Source organism: Pistacia vera, unplaced genomic scaffold, assembly GCF_008641045.1.
Source record: "Pistacia vera cultivar Batoury unplaced genomic scaffold, PisVer_v2 Contig124, whole genome shotgun sequence".
In the NCBI taxonomy this organism is placed as follows: domain Eukaryota; kingdom Viridiplantae; phylum Streptophyta; class Magnoliopsida; order Sapindales; family Anacardiaceae; genus Pistacia; species Pistacia vera.
In genome coordinates, this window is record NW_022195293.1 from 1,019,336 (window position 1) to 1,037,048 (window position 17,713).

The 17,713-nt window shown below is 38.1% G+C and overlaps 1 protein-coding gene across 1 annotated transcript; it reads left to right on the top strand.

Moving 5' to 3' along the window:
• The first annotated feature begins 282 nt into the window (after positions 1-282).
• LOC116118007 lies at positions 283-10,216 on the top strand. The gene is made up of 6 exons (XM_031403998.1): positions 283-390; positions 765-831; positions 1,112-1,365; positions 2,190-2,718; positions 8,709-9,362; positions 9,680-10,216. The coding sequence occupies exons 1-6, from the start codon at positions 359-361 to the stop codon at positions 10,214-10,216; spliced, it is 2,073 nt and encodes a 690-aa protein (XP_031259858.1). The 5' UTR covers positions 283-358.
• The last annotated feature ends 7,497 nt before the right edge of the window (positions 10,217-17,713 follow it).

The following is a 17,713-nucleotide window of genomic DNA, read 5'->3' on the forward strand; positions in this document are numbered from 1 at the left end:
CGTTACGATGATTTACCCTTATAATCGCTATCATGAAACTCCAAAGCAAACAGCCGGCAGTAACTTTGTCAAAAAAATTAAATAATAACTTGAGATTTAAATAGTAAAATCAAAACAATAAAATAAATAAATAAATGTGATTGGTTACCCAAATTTCTCAACCAATCACAGGCAGCTACTCTCAGTCTCACCAGCATCTATGTGCACACTGACGCAGCACATTACACTTACAAATTACACGTATGCATCTCTCCTCATGCTTATTAGTTATTACTCATCCATCCATCAATTCATCCGCCTTACTCACAACAAATCCATATTCCCCAAGTATCGCCGATAAGGTTCGGAGTTTCTTCACATGGCCACCGATGTTCAGACCTTGGAAGAAAGGTTCTAATTTCATCTACTTTTCTTCCTTTTTTCCGCTTTTCTATAAATTCTGGAACTTTATTTTGAGCTCAGATTATGGTTTAGTTGGTTCAATGTATAATTTTTATTTAATTCTTAGTATTCTAAGGTTTAGACTACTCGTAGCCTCGTAGGTATAAATTTTGGAACCTGGATTGTGAATGAGGTGAGAGTTAGGGGTCTGTTTGGCAACTTGGTTACTGTATTCCAGTGATGGTTAAGGTTTTTGCATGCTGGAGTTTTATGATATATTGCACTTAAATTAGTGCATATTTTAAAAACAAAGAATTTACTCTTTACTAAATATATACTTGATTTTTGCTTTCTAGTTATCTAATTTATGGGTTTGGTTTCAGGTATATTGATTCCTGCAGTAGACTTGATGTATTACCAAATCCTGCAATTTTGTCTGGTCTCTTCAAGGTCTGTATTGATTACGGTTTGGGCCACGTGGACTTTGTTGTATTTCATTAATTAGTTATTTATGGCTCATTTCATGATGTTTGAAATGGTATCATCTCCTGAGATTTTATCACGGATGGGAATTATTTTATTTTTTATCAAAAGCTTTTTCCAATACGGTAGAATTTCCCTTTATTTTTTCATTGAGGAAATTCTGCATGGAAGTTGTTACGTTGTATGATACTTTCTCTGTTATGGTTTATTGTTGATGGAAACATTTAGTTGAATCTTTTTGGTCCAGGCTGATGTTAGAAAGGCTCGGCGAGAATCATGTACCCTAGAGATTCTATTGGAATACTTGAAGGATATTGATTTCAATCCACTTCTTGAAGTGTGCCTCGAAATTAGTGCGTCTGAGATTGAGGCTGTCGACATACGTGGTGGATCAGCATGTGTGTTGAGTGGAGAACATGCTTTGGCTCTGATGCGTGCTATTGGTCAAAAGCTTCGATCAGTTGATCTTCAGGATACGTCATTTGAGAAGGAGTTCTTGCGGTATTGCATCCATTACTATTCCATCATTTATAATAACTATTGGGGAGTTTTTGCCAGAATTTAAGCATACAAACTCACAGCTCACAATGTCCTTACCACCGACTATTTAATCTGAACTTCTTTTGCTTAATATTAGCACAAGTTCAGCACTAGCAGAACATCTGAAAGTGTTGGTTGAGAGCGCTTTGATCAATCAATGGAATTCATATGTTAAATCAACAGATATTTTAAATCATAATTGCATATATTTCATTGACTTAAAAATAACAGCTATAAGATTCATTTTCCAGTGATACTGGAGCCTTAAGTTTATAATGGGCAGACTTACCATGTAAGCCAATTAGTAGGTGACTTACCAAGCTAACCATGTCTATACCATCTTGTAGTTATAGCATTTGATATGTTTTATTGATGATTTTATCTGTCACTTAAGTTGTTTTGAAGGGTTACGGACATTTCAAATTTTCACATTACTTGTTTCTGCCATATGGCTAGCTAATGTTGAATCATTTTTGAATTGGAATCAATCAGAACAATTACAGTGGAGATCTTCATAAAAAATGAAGCAGCCAAAAAAGAATTAAATTTCTTTTATCAAGCTTACTTCTGATACTGTAGCTTCTGCTTACTATTGCAGATATCTATATGTGTTTTGGGTGGACTGGAATTTCCTTTGGTTTCTCTACTTTTCATCTTATTTATTATGCAACATCTTTTGTTGTTGCATTTTTCACTGGGAGAAATAGTTTATGTCAAAAAATATTTATGAAGCATCATGATTCTCATTGACTATTTCTTGTCACTAATTTGAGGTTCACCATCAGGGATCTTTCTCGAAGAGGTTTGACATGCCAAGTCTTAGACCTGAGGACCTCGCATTTTCGAAACCTGAAAATGATGGGCGAGTTCATGCAATTACACACTCTCAATCTTGACTATAGTAATTCACTCTCTAGTTTCAAAGAAGATTGTTTCACTTGTATGCCCAATCTAATGTGCCTTTCAATGTGTGAGACAAGAGTGTCAAATCTCTGGACGACTGTAGCAGCACTTTCTAAACTCCCTTCTCTGGTGGAACTTCGGTTCCAAAATTGGTTCTGTTGCAATGATGCTGCTCATTCTTCTGGATCAACTGATCAAGATGACAAAACTGATTTCTTTCATCTCAGCAGTAGTTCATCCATTGGAGTTTTAAATAATGTAGTTACTAACCGTGATACTCAAATCTCGATAGAGGATTCATCAGATGATAGTGAAATGGATTTCTCAAGTCAGCAGCACGAATATGATTACATGGACCTGTTTTCGAATGTAGCTCCTCAAATGGATGGAGAGATTGGTCCTTGGAATGAGGTAAACTATATGGTTTTTTTTCTTCTTCCACTAGTATCTTGAGTTTTCTTTTTTCTTTGCTATGTGATTGAAAACTTTATACTTAGAGCTGCCCCGAGTGTTATTGACAAGCAAATTGGAGACAATTATTTGGCTACTAAAGAAAATAAAGTTATTCCTATCTTTTTTATTTATTATTATTATTATTATTATTATTATTATTATTATTTTTGTAAATGTCTTATTTGGAAAGCATTATTATGGTTGCCTAGTAATGATCATCTATCTAATATCTTTAAACTACACTTTCTCAAAGTTTGATGTTAATTTTAAGTGATTATTTATTTATTTCTTTTGTTTTTATGTTATTTCTTTTGGTCACCTTTCATATCAAGGTGATATGTGTCTCTAGAATGTTTTCATGTGTCTCCAGAATGTTTTCGTTTGTAAAATGTGTTAGGTTTTGATGCTATTTCTTTATGCTTTTTGTGAAATTAGAAGAGATAATTCTTAATATTCATTGTGAATAATGTGCAACAATATATACACTCAGTAATTCATGAAATGAGGAAATGAAATAATCCTATTCCTAATAAATCTTATCCTTATCCCAATGTGATCTTGATCCTAATCCTAAGATGATAGTGTAAAACTCAACATTCTAATCCTAACATGATTCTGTACAACTCAACACTCTCCCTCAAGATAGAGCATATAAATCATATGCATCAAGCTTGCTACAAATAAATCCAACATGAGGACCCTTGAGTGATTTAGTGAGAATATCCACTAGTTGGTCGTTTGAGTTGACATGGCTAGCGGTAATACAACCAAACAAAATTTTCTCTCGAATAAAATGATAATCAATTTTTATATGTTTAGTCCTCTCGTGAAACATCGGATTAGAAGCAATATGGAGAGCGGCTTGATTATAGCAAAGTAATTTCATCTGTGATACTTCTACAAATTTCACCTCTTGAATTAGTTGCTTCAACCAAATGAGCTCACAAGTTGCTAAGGCCATTGCATGTATTCGACCTCTGCACTCGATCTGGCAATAACATCTTGCTTTTTACTCTTCCAAGATACAAGGTTTCCTCCAACAAGAACACAAAAACCTGAAGTGGAGCGTCTGTCAGATGGAGCACCTATGTAATCAGCATTAGAATACCCAAGAACATGTGTATTGACCCTTGTTTTCATATAACAAACCTTTGTCAGGTGCACCCTTGATACACCTTAGAATTTGAACAACTACATCCCAATGACTATCACATGGAGACTATAAGAACTGACTAACAACACTGACAGAGAAGGATATGTCGAGGTCGTGTGATGGTGAGATAATTAAGCTTACCAACCAATCTTTGGTATCGTCTAGGATCAGCCAGAGTGGTCTACAATCTAACATCCTTGTTTCTTTTAGAATATCTAGTGCATACTTTCTTTGAGAGATAACAATACCAGAGCTGCATTGAGCAACTTTTATACCAAGGAAGTATCTAAGTAGCCTTAAATCTTTGGTCTGAAAGTGGCTAAACAAGTGTTTCTTCAATTGCTCAATGCCATCTTGATCACTTCCTGTAATGACAATATCATCGGCATAGACAACTAGATAGATGCATTGCTTTGGTGATGTATGTTTATAGAAGACTGAATGATTAGATTCACACCGCACCATACCAAACTCTTGGATGATAGTACTGAAACGTCCAAACCAGGCATGAGGAAACTGCTTCTAGCCATACTGTGAGCGGCGAAGTTTAGAGACTAAGGCAGACTCTCCCTGAGCAACAAAACCAGGCAGTTGCTCCATATATATCTCTTCCTGAAGCTCACCATACAGAAATACATTCTTAATGTCCAATTGGTATAGAGGCCACTGTCGGATGGCAGCCATAGATAAGAACAAGCGGACATAAAACATCTTCGCCGTAGGAGAAAAAATGTCATAATAATCCAATCGATAAGTCTAAGTGTACTCTTTGGCTACCAATCTTGTCCATCCGAACCAACTTTGACATTATAGATCCAATGACAATCAACAGTCGACTGCCTCGGAGGTAAAGGAACCAATTCCCAAGTGTTATTATTATGAAAGCAGTCATCTCTTCAACCATTGCCTGATGCCACCTAGGATTAATCAACACCTCATGAATATTGGAAGGAACAGACACAGAAGAAATTGTGGATTGATAGGCCACCCCTTATTAAAAGCTATCAGAGGCAGAGGAGAAGGGTGAAGAGGATGACTCGAAGACATGAGAAGAGCGTGACCAGAGGCCAGGAGAATTAGTTAGGAATAAGAACATGTGTCATTGTTGGGTTGGTTACCTTGGGAAAATCTCACATGTATATAAATAGGGAGGGGCTGCTCAAAAAGGGTAGAATATATTTTGTAAAGGGATTCTTAAGGGAGGCCGCTAACTCCTCGAATTGTTAGCAACTCTATCTGTTATTTAGTCCTTTATTTTCTTTTCTTTTGCATTACTGATATTGAATCCAAGTGAGTGAATTAATACAAATACTTCTTTGCTTGTTCCATTTTCTGGTTCTGCGTATTGAGATTATTGGTCTGTTGTTTCTTTGTGTTGTTGAACTGTTTGGAGATTGAGGTTTGTATCATAGACACAAAAGCAAAATATGATGAAGATAATTGATGATAACTAAGGAAATTATAAATCGGGTGAGGGTTGCGAGTGGACCGTATGCCTTTACGAATGGCAATGGGAAACTGATCATCAGGAGGTGGGACCACTTCATGAGAGGAATCTGGAGCAAGATCTGTAACAGGAGCCTCAGGAACAGGGTCAGGGACAATGTCAATACCTGTAAGAGGAATAAGAGCATAATCTGTAGGAGGGGACTCTCCTATAGGTTAAGAACACTATGAGACAGGGGCAAACTCAAATGACTAACCAAAAAGGGGAGCAATGTAAGGTACGGGGAGGACCTCAGTTATAGAGGCACAATCCGGTGGAGATGAAGAGAAGAAGGGAGAAGACTCAAAAAACGTAACATCAGTAGATAGGAAATATCGATTCAGTGTGGGAGAGTAACACTTATAAGCTTTTTGAATACACGAGTAACCCAGGAAAATACATTTGGTAGACTTGGCAGACAGTTTATCCTGACCAGGGGAGAAGACATGGACAAAACAGGTGCAACCAAAGACATGGGGAGGAAGAGAGAATAAAGACTGGTTAGGGAACAAAACAGAATGACGTACCTTGTTTTGTAGGACAGAAGAAGGCATCCGATTGATCAAGAAACAAGCAGTCAGCACAGTGTTTGCCCAAAACTGGAAAGGAACCTGATTGTGTAAAAGAAAAGTGCATACAGTTTCAATGAGATGTCTATTCTTACACTCAGCAACCCCATTTTGTTGTGGGGTTTAAGCACAATATGACTGATGGAGGATTCCCTAGGAGGACATGAATTTTGCAAAGTGGGCAAAAAAGTATTCACTAGTATTATCACTCTGCAACACACGAATAATAGTATTAAATTGAGTCTTAATTTCAACACAAAAGGATTCAAATATTGAAAATAATTCAGAATGAGTTTTCATTAAAAATAACCAGGTGCAACGAGAATAATCATCAATAAATGTAACAAAATACTGAAAACCGAAAATAGACAAAGCACGACAAGGACCCCACACATCTGAATGAATTAACTCAAAAGGGGACGCAACCCGTTTATTGACACGCTTGGGAAATGAACTCCGAGAATGTTTCCCATGCTGACATGACTCACAATTGAAAGATGATAAATTAGATAGACCTGGAACCATCTTCTGAAGCTTCAATAAACTAGGATGGCCCAAACGATTATGAAGGAGAACCGGAGATTCTGAAATAGTGCATGCAATAGGGGCAGAAGGTAAATTGAAATGGTAGAGGCCTTATGACTCATGTCCTGCGCCAATCATCTGTCTCGTGTCTCAGTCTTGTATAACAACAGAAGCAATATCAAAAGTGATAGAACAATTTAAAGACTGTGTAATTTTACTGACAGACATAAGATTATAAGGACAATTAGGAATATAAAAAACAGAGCCTAAGGCCAAGGATGGAAGTGCATGTGCACGACCCACTGCTTTAACAACTGTTTTGGACCCATTAGCCATAGTTACAGAAGACAGAGATGTAGCAATAGTAAGATGAGAAAGTAAATGAGGGTTGCCAGAAATATGATCAGAAGCACCAGAATCAAGTACCAAAGGCCTTATAGGGGAAGACTGAGTGAGGCATGCAACTGAATTACTTGAGTGAGCTATGGAGGCAACAGATGAAGAAGATTGCTTATTTGTTTGATACTTAAGATACTCTTTATAATCAGCATCAGTGAGAGTCAAGGATTGTTGAATGTGTCCCTTAGACGATTCTGAATGCGGATCAGAGTGATCAGTCTGAACAACATTAGCGGCCCGAGAAGGGCGGCCATGCAACTTGCAGCATTTCTCCCTGGTATGCCCCCATCGATTACAGTAGCTACACTTAGGTCGACCTCTTTTGCCACCACGGTCTCCTTGATCTCGTTTATAAGCGTTTTGAGTCTGAGAAGCCAAAACTGAAGAGTCAACCAAGGGAGATCCTGTCACAACACCCGGAGAGGAGACACGAAGTAATCGAGCAAACACTCCATCAAGAGATGGCACAATGGCACTAGCTATAATTTGATCTCGTATAGTAGAGCTGGGCTGATAGCAACGAGAGTAAGAACCATGAAAAATTTTTCTTGTTGGGCCAGATCTTTTGCTGCAGACTTGCCAGCAGGCAATAACAAATTAAATTTTGCCTTAAGACAAGTCATCCTGCCAAGGAAGTCTAACATACCCATATCTTGTTGTTTGAGAGTAACCATACTGGACACAACAGAATATAAGCGTTGGATATCATTCGTATAAAGTAATTTGGCCTGACGCCATACCTCAACACAAGTTTTGTATATTTTATAAATAGAGTGAAGGGGAGGGTCAATTGTCTGCCATAATAAACTACATAATAAAACATCAATCTTTACCTAAATTGCTTTATCTTCTTTGATATCTTTAGCCTTAGTAGTCAAATGATCCTTCGAGCCTTGTCCCATACACCACAATTCAACAGAAGCGGCCCAGGAGGAAAAATTAGAGCTACCTATTAATTTTTCAGTTGTGATTGGAGGAAGAGAGAAGAATGAAACAAAACCTGATTTAGAGCTAGATCCTTCAGTAGACATGATTAATGTATGATAGAAATGAAACCGATCTAGGCAGTAGCAAAAAATATTTTTGATGACAGAGGACATTTTGGCGACAGCGATGACGTGGCAGGCGTCAGACAATGATGAGACCCAAGGTTATACTCGTTGGCGTTGTCTGAGGCTACTGGTGCTGGCGATGAGATGTCACACTTGCTGGAGAAGGAGATCGGAGAAGAAGTTGCCGAAAAGTACGCGTGGGACAACAAACGGCGATGATCTTTTGAGGGTTTGACGGCGAGAGAGAGAAAAAAAGGCTAGTGTTGTCGGATTTCAAAGTTGACACCAGACGGAGGCTGCCTGAACTTCGTCGGAAAAATTCACTGGAAAAAAAATCGCCGAAACAGAAAAGAAGAAGAGAGAAAAAAAAATTCTAGGGTTTCTGATTTCTTTGCTCTGATACCATGTGAAATAGATAATTCTTGATATTCATTGTAAATAATTTACAACAATATATGCACCTAGTAATCCATGAAATAAGGAAATGAAATAATCTTATTCCTAATAAATCTAATCCTTATCCTTAATGTGATCTTGATCCTAATCTTAAGATGATAGTGTACAACTCAACATTCTAATCCTAACATGATTCTGTACAATTCAACACTTTTCACTTCATAGTAAGGGTTAATTATATATCTATGTGCTTTTGAATCCTACCTACCATTCATATCGATTGTTCTATAGTATGTGTTGACGTTTGTTACATATGTCACTTAACATTAAAATTCTTTGATATTTTTTGGTTCTACTTGGTTTTGCAGGTTTCTCTCGAGACATTGTTGAATAAAAGTGAAGAAGTCTCAGCTGGTGTTTTGACAAGGCATGTTGCAGGTGTTTCATTGAAGTATTTGTCTTGTAATGCTTCACCAATATGCTTTGAGAAGTATTACAGGGATTTCATGATAGCTTCATTGGCACAGTTGAAATTTCTGGATAACTTATCCATCAGAAAGATTGACCGGGAAACGGCTACTAATACGTTTTCACAGAACTTTGAGTACCTACCATACAAAAGGAAGCATAAAGAGAGTATTGTTAGTACCTTGCAGAAGCGTGAAATAAGAGCTAGTAACTCTCATGTTAGGACTTCCAAGCAAAAGTCATCATATCCTTCAGGAATATCTCAATATTCCTATACCAGGTCCCTCTGTGCTGCCAAAGTTGGATCTTCTGCTTGGCCTTTCATACATACACTTTCCATTTCAGGCAATGATATCAGAGATGAAAATAGGATTTTTCGTCCCAGGCAGTTTGAGTACCATCCGTGTATTCCTCGCCTTATGGTCTTTGGAACCTTAGATGGTGAAATAGTTGTAGTCAACCATGAAAACGAGAAGATTGTTAGTTATATTCCATCATTTGGGGATATGAATAGTGTGCTTGGACTTTGTTGGCTCAAGAAGTATCCTTCCAAGGTATGAGTATTATAAAAATTATTCAAAGGGATTAATTTGCAATGGTTTTCTAATCCTAATCATAAATATCCTAATCACATTTGACTGAATGTGAAAATTATTAAAAAAGTATGAATATGTGTTATTCTTTTGTTAGTGACTATGAACATAATACTGTCTGTAAGAAAGTGTTGTTTGTCGGAGAAAACTGCACACTATATATATAGTGAAGAGTTTCTAGAGTATTTGATTCTGCATTATTAATTTTAATGACTTTGAAATTTCTGACTCTCTCTCTCTCTCTCTCTCTCTCTCTCTCTCTCTTGTTGCTCCTCCAGCTCATAGCTGGTTCAGATAATGGCTCATTAAAGTTGTATGATATCAAGAATATGCCACCAACAGTTGCGGATGCGCATTACGGTGCTGGTACTGTCAGCTTTGATGAATTTGACCTATTGACATCTGTTCATGTTAACTCTACGGATGAACTATTTCTTGCTAGTGGATATTCCAAAAATATAGCTCTCTATGACATCACTACCGGAAGACGGTTGCAGGTTTTCGCAGATATGCATCAAGAGCATATCAATGTTGTCAAGTTTTCAAACCATTCCCCATCGATATTTGCTACATCTTCATTTGATCAGGATGTCAAGTTGTGGGACTTGAGGCAGAAACCCGTACAGCCTTGCTATACTGCTTCAAGCTCAAAAGGAAATGTGATGGTTTGCTTTTCTCCAGATGATCATTATCTTCTTGTTTCAGCTGTTGACAATGAGGTAACTTTTCAACTTCTTGATTTTATGAGTGGAATTGTGAATGTGTTCCATGTGCTTTATTGCCATCTTATTTTGGGGGCTGTGGCTAGATTTTGACATCTAAGATGTCCACTCCTTGCAATAATTGGTCCTGACAGTGTTTTTGCATCTGATTGATCATGAAATTTGGATTAATCATCTTACAAATGATTACCCTTTGGTTCCAATAACTAAAACTAAAACTAAAACTTATTCCTTGTGAAATTCTTCTTTGGAATCTTTTTATTCTTTTGTTTGCATCTCAAATTTGGATTTGAATATTGATCATTATTTCATTGGGGATTAGTTGTACTTGCTGTGCTGATTTTTCACTCAATGACATATTAAATCATATGACCTAAAAGCTTGAGTTTATAGGTAAGCCTAACATTATTATTTAAGCTCTAACACTTCCTTCACATACAAGGCACGATGATTGAGCACGAGTACAATCACAATAACTAGCATCACAACAACTAGCTATCAAATACAAACATAACTTATCATAGTTTGTTTAAAACAATAGGGGAACTTGAATACAAAATCACTTTGGCAACCTGGTTTGATACCATATTAAAAAACTATTTGACTGTCCATGTATAGGGTCAAAAAATTGATTGCCTCTCTTTGGCACACCATAGTTCTCTCGTTGTCATTACCATATTGTTCTCTTAGTTTCTGGTCCTGCTTTTGGCATAATTAGGATAGAAACAATTCTGCTTTTTTATGGCAGAAAGAAAAAACACATTTGCTTGCACTGGTTTAACTTCATGTAGTGGGGTGGTGGTGGTGGTGGAATCTAATTGGGATTTTTCATTTAAACTTCTTACTGTGTTTGTGAATCTCTTTCTTTATATATATATTTTTGTGTTAGGAGAGGACTATTGATTATATATATACATAGAGGCATGAACTGTTGATTTCATTTGCCTTCTGAATGTTGTTAATTAATATTGTTCTTCCAATAGGTTGTGATAGAACTATTTTTTTAATATATCATCGTAAAGTTTGTAAACTGATGAGAACACAACCCAATGCTTAATAAAATGCTATTAGTGGAAACTCAACAGCACATCTCTGTAACTGGGAACTGAACTGATATATATATTGAATTGAAAATTGGCAAACACTGCAAGTAGAAAATAACAATGAGAGAAAAATAAAAAGGGTGGAAAATAACAATGAGAGAAAAATAAAAAGGGTGGCTAGCCCGTCGAGGGTCTAGTGGCTTCCCAACTGATTCTAGATTTCATGATATGCCTAGCTAGCTATTGCTCTCTCATATATATATATATAACTGAAATCACCCTCTCCTCACTCCCTTACGTGAAGATTCCTCTTAACTAATTTCTATTTTGAATCCCCCTTACTGCCCCTTTCCACTGAATTTTCCAAGCTGCCCTTTTTCTTCTTCTTCTTGTACAGTTTAGTTATAAGAAGCCTATCAATAACAACACATGCCCCCCTCTTTTCGAGACCCACCTTGTCCTCAAGGTGAAAATCTGGGAATTGTAGCAAGATCACGTCATAAGTCTTCCAAGAGGCTTCAAATGGTGGGAGGTCTTGCCATTTAATCAGAATTTCCAAAAGCAACTTGTGAGTGGAGAGGACGACTTTATGTTGCACTTGTAGTTCTAAGTCTTCACTTAAAAAAGAGGGAAGTTGTTGAACAGGGACGAAAGAATGCAGACTTGGTTTAAGTTGGGAAACATGAAACACCAGGTGGATGCGAGAAGTAGGGGGAAGGTCCAATCGATAAGCCACTAGACTAATTCTGTCTAACACCTTAAAGGGGTCATAGAAGCGAGGGCTTAGCTTCTCATTGAGCTTCCTAGCTAAGGACTGAAACTAATATGGTTGGAGCTTCAAATATACTAAATCCCCGAGTTGAAAAAAAAATCCCGACGGTGTGAATCTGCAGACTGCTTAATTTGATCTTGGGCTACAGCCAAATTGTGCTTGAGTTCTTCCAATATGGCATTTCTGTCCCTAACCTGTCGGTTGACATCTTCAATCACGGAGGGGCAGTCAGTGAGTTTTAACAGAATGGGAGGGTCCCTGCTATATAGAGCCTTGAAGGGGGTCATTTTGGTGGAGCTGTGGTACGCAGTGTTGTACCAAAACTCAGCCCACGCTAACAATTTGGGCCACTGTCGGGGTTGGCAACTACAAAAACAGTGGAGGTAGGCCTCTAAGCATCGGTTAACCACCTCCGTTTGCCCATCTGTTTGGGGATGGTAGGCGGAGCTAAATTTGAGAGACGTGCCTGCTGATTTAAACAATTCTTGCCAAAATTGGCTCATGAATACCCTATCGCGATCAGAAACAATAGATTGTGGAAAGCCATGAAGTTTTACCACCTCACGTATAAACACATTAGCGACATCTTTGGCAATGTAAGGATGAGTTAACAATAGGAAATGAGAGTATTTCATGAGACGATCGACCACCACAAAAATAGTGTCAAAACCTTTGGCCTTAGGCAAACCACTTATGAAGTCCATTGAAAGATCATCAAACACTTGGGTTGGGATAGGAAGGGGCTGTAACAACCCTACAGGTCTGAGTGAAGAGTGTTTGTTAACTTGGCAAGTGGCACATGTTTAAACAAATTTTAGCACATCCTGTCTGATACCCTTCCAAAACACAATATCAACAATTCTTTTATAAGTCTGAAAGAAGCCAGAGTGGCCACCACTCGGACTACAATGAAATTCCTCCAGTAGCTTAGGAATGAATGGTGAGTTCTTAGTGAGGACCAACCCGTTTTTAAACAATAAACAACCTTTATAGAGCTAGTAGTGAGAACGACTATTGGGGTCGAAAAAGTGGTCTTGAACAATGACTTGTAACTTCGGATCAGCTTGTGGTTCAGCCGCTATAGCATCATAATCCGTGAACTGAACTGTGGTAATGGTAGTGAGTTCCCTTGTGTCCTCTCTCCGGGACAAGGCATCAACCACCTTGTTAGAATTGCCCGGAAGGTAGTGAATCTCAAATGAGTATCCTATGAGCTTTGAAATCCACTTGTATTGATCTGGAATTTTAACCCTTGGTCCGTAAGAAATTGCAAGCTTTGCTGGTCCGTCTTGATGATAAATTTGCGGCCAATGAGATAATGACTCCACTTACGAACGGCAAAGACAATAGCCATAAGTTCTCGTTCATAGGCTGACTTAAGCCGAGATTGAAGTGAGAAAGCCTTACTGATGAAAGCAATAGGCCTAGCATTCTGTACTAAAACAGCACCCATTCCAGCCCTTGAAGCATCTATCTGAATCTCAAATGGAAGCTCAAAATTGGGTATCGTTAAAACGGGCATAGTGGTCATGGCAGTCTTAAGATTGTCAAATGCCCCTTGAGCTTCATCATTGTAACGCCCACATTGAGGTATGTAACTTATTTATGCTTGTTTGCCCTTAGTTAAGCTTATATGCTCTTAGTGTTGCTTGGTTGCCCTTAGTTTTGTTGGTTTTAAGGTGGAAGATTGGTGAATTTGGGAATTGCAGGCTTCGCCGTGGCAAAGAAGAAAGTTCGCCGCGACAAAGAAGAAAGTTCGCCGCGACAAAGAAGAAAGTTCGCCGCGGCGACGTATGCTCTAGAATTTTTCGCTAAGGTGAAGAAAAAGCTTCGCCAGGGCAAAGAGCTAGCTGGAATTCTTGAGAAAATTCTAGAGAAATTTCCTTAAGGGTAAAGTAACCATTCTACCCCTAATTAGTTGTAAATGTGGAGAGTGAAAAGCAAGGAAATTTTATGGAGAATGCAATGAAGGTGAGGGCATTCTTGTAAATGACTAAAGGGCAAAGATGAAATTTCTAAGAAAGTGTAGGGGCAAAATGGGAAAGTATGCATATTGATATGAGATATTAAGGATTCAAGCATACAAACCCTATCATTCTCTACTCCCTCACATGCCACCTTCACTCTCAAATTCTCTCAATTCCTTCATCAATTTTCAAGGCATTTTAGAGGACTTTGGGTTGGATTTTTGGTAGAGATTCATTCCTAAGCATCCCAAGGTAAGAATTCCTGCAAATAGATGTGTGATTAATTATTAAAGTGTTGAATTCTTATAGTTTATATGCTTAGGGTTTTAGAGAAAGAGGAAGTCTACCAAAGAGAGAGAGGTTCTAATGGAAGTACTCAAGTTCAAGGTAAGTAAATCCAACCCTAACAGTTGATTGAGCAATAAAAGTGTAAAGATTTTTTATATGAATTTATATGCTTGAGATTTGTTGATGGAATTGTTGTTGAGTTTGATGGTGATTCATGATTGGATTTCCACCATGAGAAGGGATGGTTGTGTTGATAGAAATTGATGGAAGTTTGGTTGAATTTAGAAAGAGTTTGAGTAGAATTTATGGAGTGTATTTCCTGGCCAGGTTTAATATTGCTTTAAGGCAGTTTTACTCCAAATATTGGTGGTTTGAGAAAGAAGTAGAAGTATAGTTAAATTAGAATTTGAGTATGCATGCATTAGGTTGATGAATGTCCAAGAGAAGCGTATGCATGAGTGTATTAATTGATCTTGATATGAGCTTGTAGATGATAGAGAAGAAAGACTTTTTATGCTACATGGCATTCTTGCATTAATATGCATTTAGAAAGAATAATAAGCATGAATCCTTCACATGCAAACATATGCATAGTATGAGAGCTTAAAGAATAAAGAACTTAAAGAATAAAGAGAAAGCAGAAACACCTAAGAAACAAAAAAAGAAGAAAGAAAAGTGTTAAAGAAGAGAAAAGAAAGGTTGTTGCGATGGTGAGCCCGTGGGTGACAGAAAAAGAATATTCCGACATGCACGCCGCCTTCAGTGAGCAGCCTAAGAATAAAAAGAGAATTTGTACGACCCGTAAGGTGGTGGGATAGGGGCTGTACCAAGAAGAAATATATCTACATGCAGGCCACCTCTAATGAGCGGCTAGAAGAAAGAATTCGTACAGTTCGTAAGAGTGCATGTAGTGAGGACTGTACTCACCACATGCTAGGGTTCCGAATCATGCATCAACGAGTCTGATCGGCAAAGAATAAAAAGAATAAGCCAAGAAGAAAGAAAAAGAAAGAAGAGAAGAAGAAGAAAAGAAGGAAGAAAGAATAGAAAGAATAGAACATAAAGAAAGAAAGGAAAAAGAAAGAAAGAAACATAGAAAAGAAGAGAAAATGCATCTCTATGCATTGTGCATTTGCATCATAACTATGCTGTACCATGATTTCTACCATGGATAGTGAGAAATTGAGATAAAGAAAAGACAGAGACAACTAGAAAGAAGAACAAAGAAAGTTAGAACAAAGAACAAGTGAGAACTAGAAATAGTGTTAGAATAGAGAAAAATAAAAAGAAAGAATCGAGAGAAAAAGAAAAAGAGTAAAGTAAGGAAAATTCAGAAAATGAGCAACGGAGATAGAAGAATAGTGTAGCAGATTTACTTACTGAGCAAATAGTGCCCACCCCGTTGTTTCTCAATGTTTTTGTAGGAATAGGTAAGAATGTGGTCAGATGGACGTCGAAAAGCGAGAGAGAAATAGCACTACTGTCCACTGTTTTAAGGCTTTTGTATATGGAACTTTGTTTATGTAAAGAAGTATATATATATATATATATATAAAGTAACGAATTTTTTGGGCCCATTACTTTTCATTTCTATGCTTATGTATTTTTATCATAGTATATTTGCCAAGTATACTAGCTAGAAGAAGGTACTACAATTTTGGTATCAGAGCAAAGATTTTGGGATTTGATAGTGTGCCACTCTCGCCACATTGATGTTCCGTAGCCGACCGTTGTAAGTTAATTCTTTCCTTACTTATAGTAGCAAATGAGTTATTTGAGTTGATTCAAGTGTGGTTGTCTTGTAGATGAGACGTAGAACCCGAGCAAGTAGTAAGAAGACAATGAGTGCAAGGGAACCTTCCAACCCGCCAGAACCTACTTCCCCTACCCTTGATGAGGCGAGAATCCGAACTATTATACAACAAGTGTTAGTAGAGGGACAGGGAAGAGTTGTACCAGAGAGAGTAGAAACTCCAATTCGTATACCGACCACTGGAGAAGAAAGAGAAAGACCGGTACCCCCAACAGTACATAATCATATTGAGCCTATTCACGGGTTGCCAAGCCAACACCAGCCATCGGAATTTAGAGGTACAACGGACCCATTAGTCGCTGAAGAGTGGTTTAGGTCCGTAGAGCGTATGACGACACTGTTTCCTATGACAGACCGGGAGAAGATCTGGTATGCTAGTTTCCTATTTCGGGGTGATGCCCAGATTTGGTGGGAGTTGATGGAAGATACTGATGAGATAGCAGTTACAACCTGGGGAGAGTTTAGGAGATTATTTGAGGCTGAGTACAGAACAGTTGATCGGGTTCATGAAAAGATCCAGGAGTTTATCGGTTTGCAGCAGGGCACCGGTACAGTGAAAGAATACTCAGTGAAATTTAATTCCTTGGCAAGGTTTGCGCTAGGTGTAGTGAGTACCCCAGAAATAAGAAGGGATAAGTTCGTGCATAGGTTGAAGCCAGAAATAGCCCGTGATGTAATGGCAGGTGCCGAGCCCCCTCGGACTTATAGTGAGGCTTTGGAGCGAGCCTTACGGGATGAGATCTTTGTGAATAAGCTCACCCCAGTCGGTCTATCAATAGTGGGATCGAGTGAGCCATCTTTCGCTCCACAAAGAGAGAGAGAGCAGTGATGTTTTCAGAAATAAGGAGGTGAGAAATAAAAAGAAATTTCAACCTAAAAAGAATATAAGAGACTAGTAAAGTAAACGGCCAAGAACTACAGAGTTTTCCCCATGTCCCAAGTGTGGGAGAACCTATCCAGAGGAGTGTCTGAGGGAGTTAGGCCGGAACGTATGTTATAGGTGCCGACAGCCGGGGCACTTGATGAAAGATTGTAAAGCCTTTCTTGCACCCGCAGCACAGACTTCCAGAGGTACCAATGTTCGGGTGTTTACAGTGGCATAGAGTGAAGCCGAGGCTAACCCATCCGTAGTTACCAGTCAGTTACTATTTCATTTAGTTCCCCTTTATACATTGATTAATTCTGGAGCTACTCACTCTTTTATTACTTATGGGATGATATAAAGATTAGGTTTGAAACCTATTAGAGTAAGTCAACCTATTAAGATAGAATTACCTGATGGTGTTAATGTGGTGACCCACGAGATGCTTCTAGGGGAGTCCATAGTGATCCATGGAAGGGAGTTACCAGTTGATTTGATAGTATTTGACATGCCTGACATTGATTTCATTTTGGGCATGGTGTGTCATGAGCCTCCATAGGAATTCTCTTCCTTAACTCAGCATCTTGGGGAACGCATAAGCGATTCTTGAATCGGAGGACACCATCTAGTAGGTGGAATTTTGATATCTTGCCCTCAAGCACTTACTGACTTATTTTCTGACACCACTCATCAGCAACTTGTTTTTCTTTAATCTCTTCCAGTAAGGTAGACTGAATTTCTAACCTGGCAATCCTTTCCCGTATGACCTCAATTTGTTCTCTGTCCAATTCTTTCAATAACTCTTTCTGCATTGTGAGTCGGGACAAATAAACTTTTCTACTCAA

What these genes read in the sequence shown, in the direction of transcription:
- LOC116118007 (XM_031403998.1), top strand. Translation starts at nt 359, where the DNA reads ATGGCCACCGATGTTCAGACCTTGGAAGAAAG. An exon ending in GTTCAGACCTTGGAAGAAAG is followed by an intron (nt 391 to 764) that starts GTTCTAATTTCA and finishes GTTTGGTTTCAG; the next exon opens with GTATATTGATTCCTGCAGTA. An exon ending in TCAAGAAGTATCCTTCCAAG is followed by an intron (nt 9,363 to 9,679) that starts GTATGAGTATTA and finishes TTGCTCCTCCAG; the next exon opens with CTCATAGCTGGTTCAGATAA.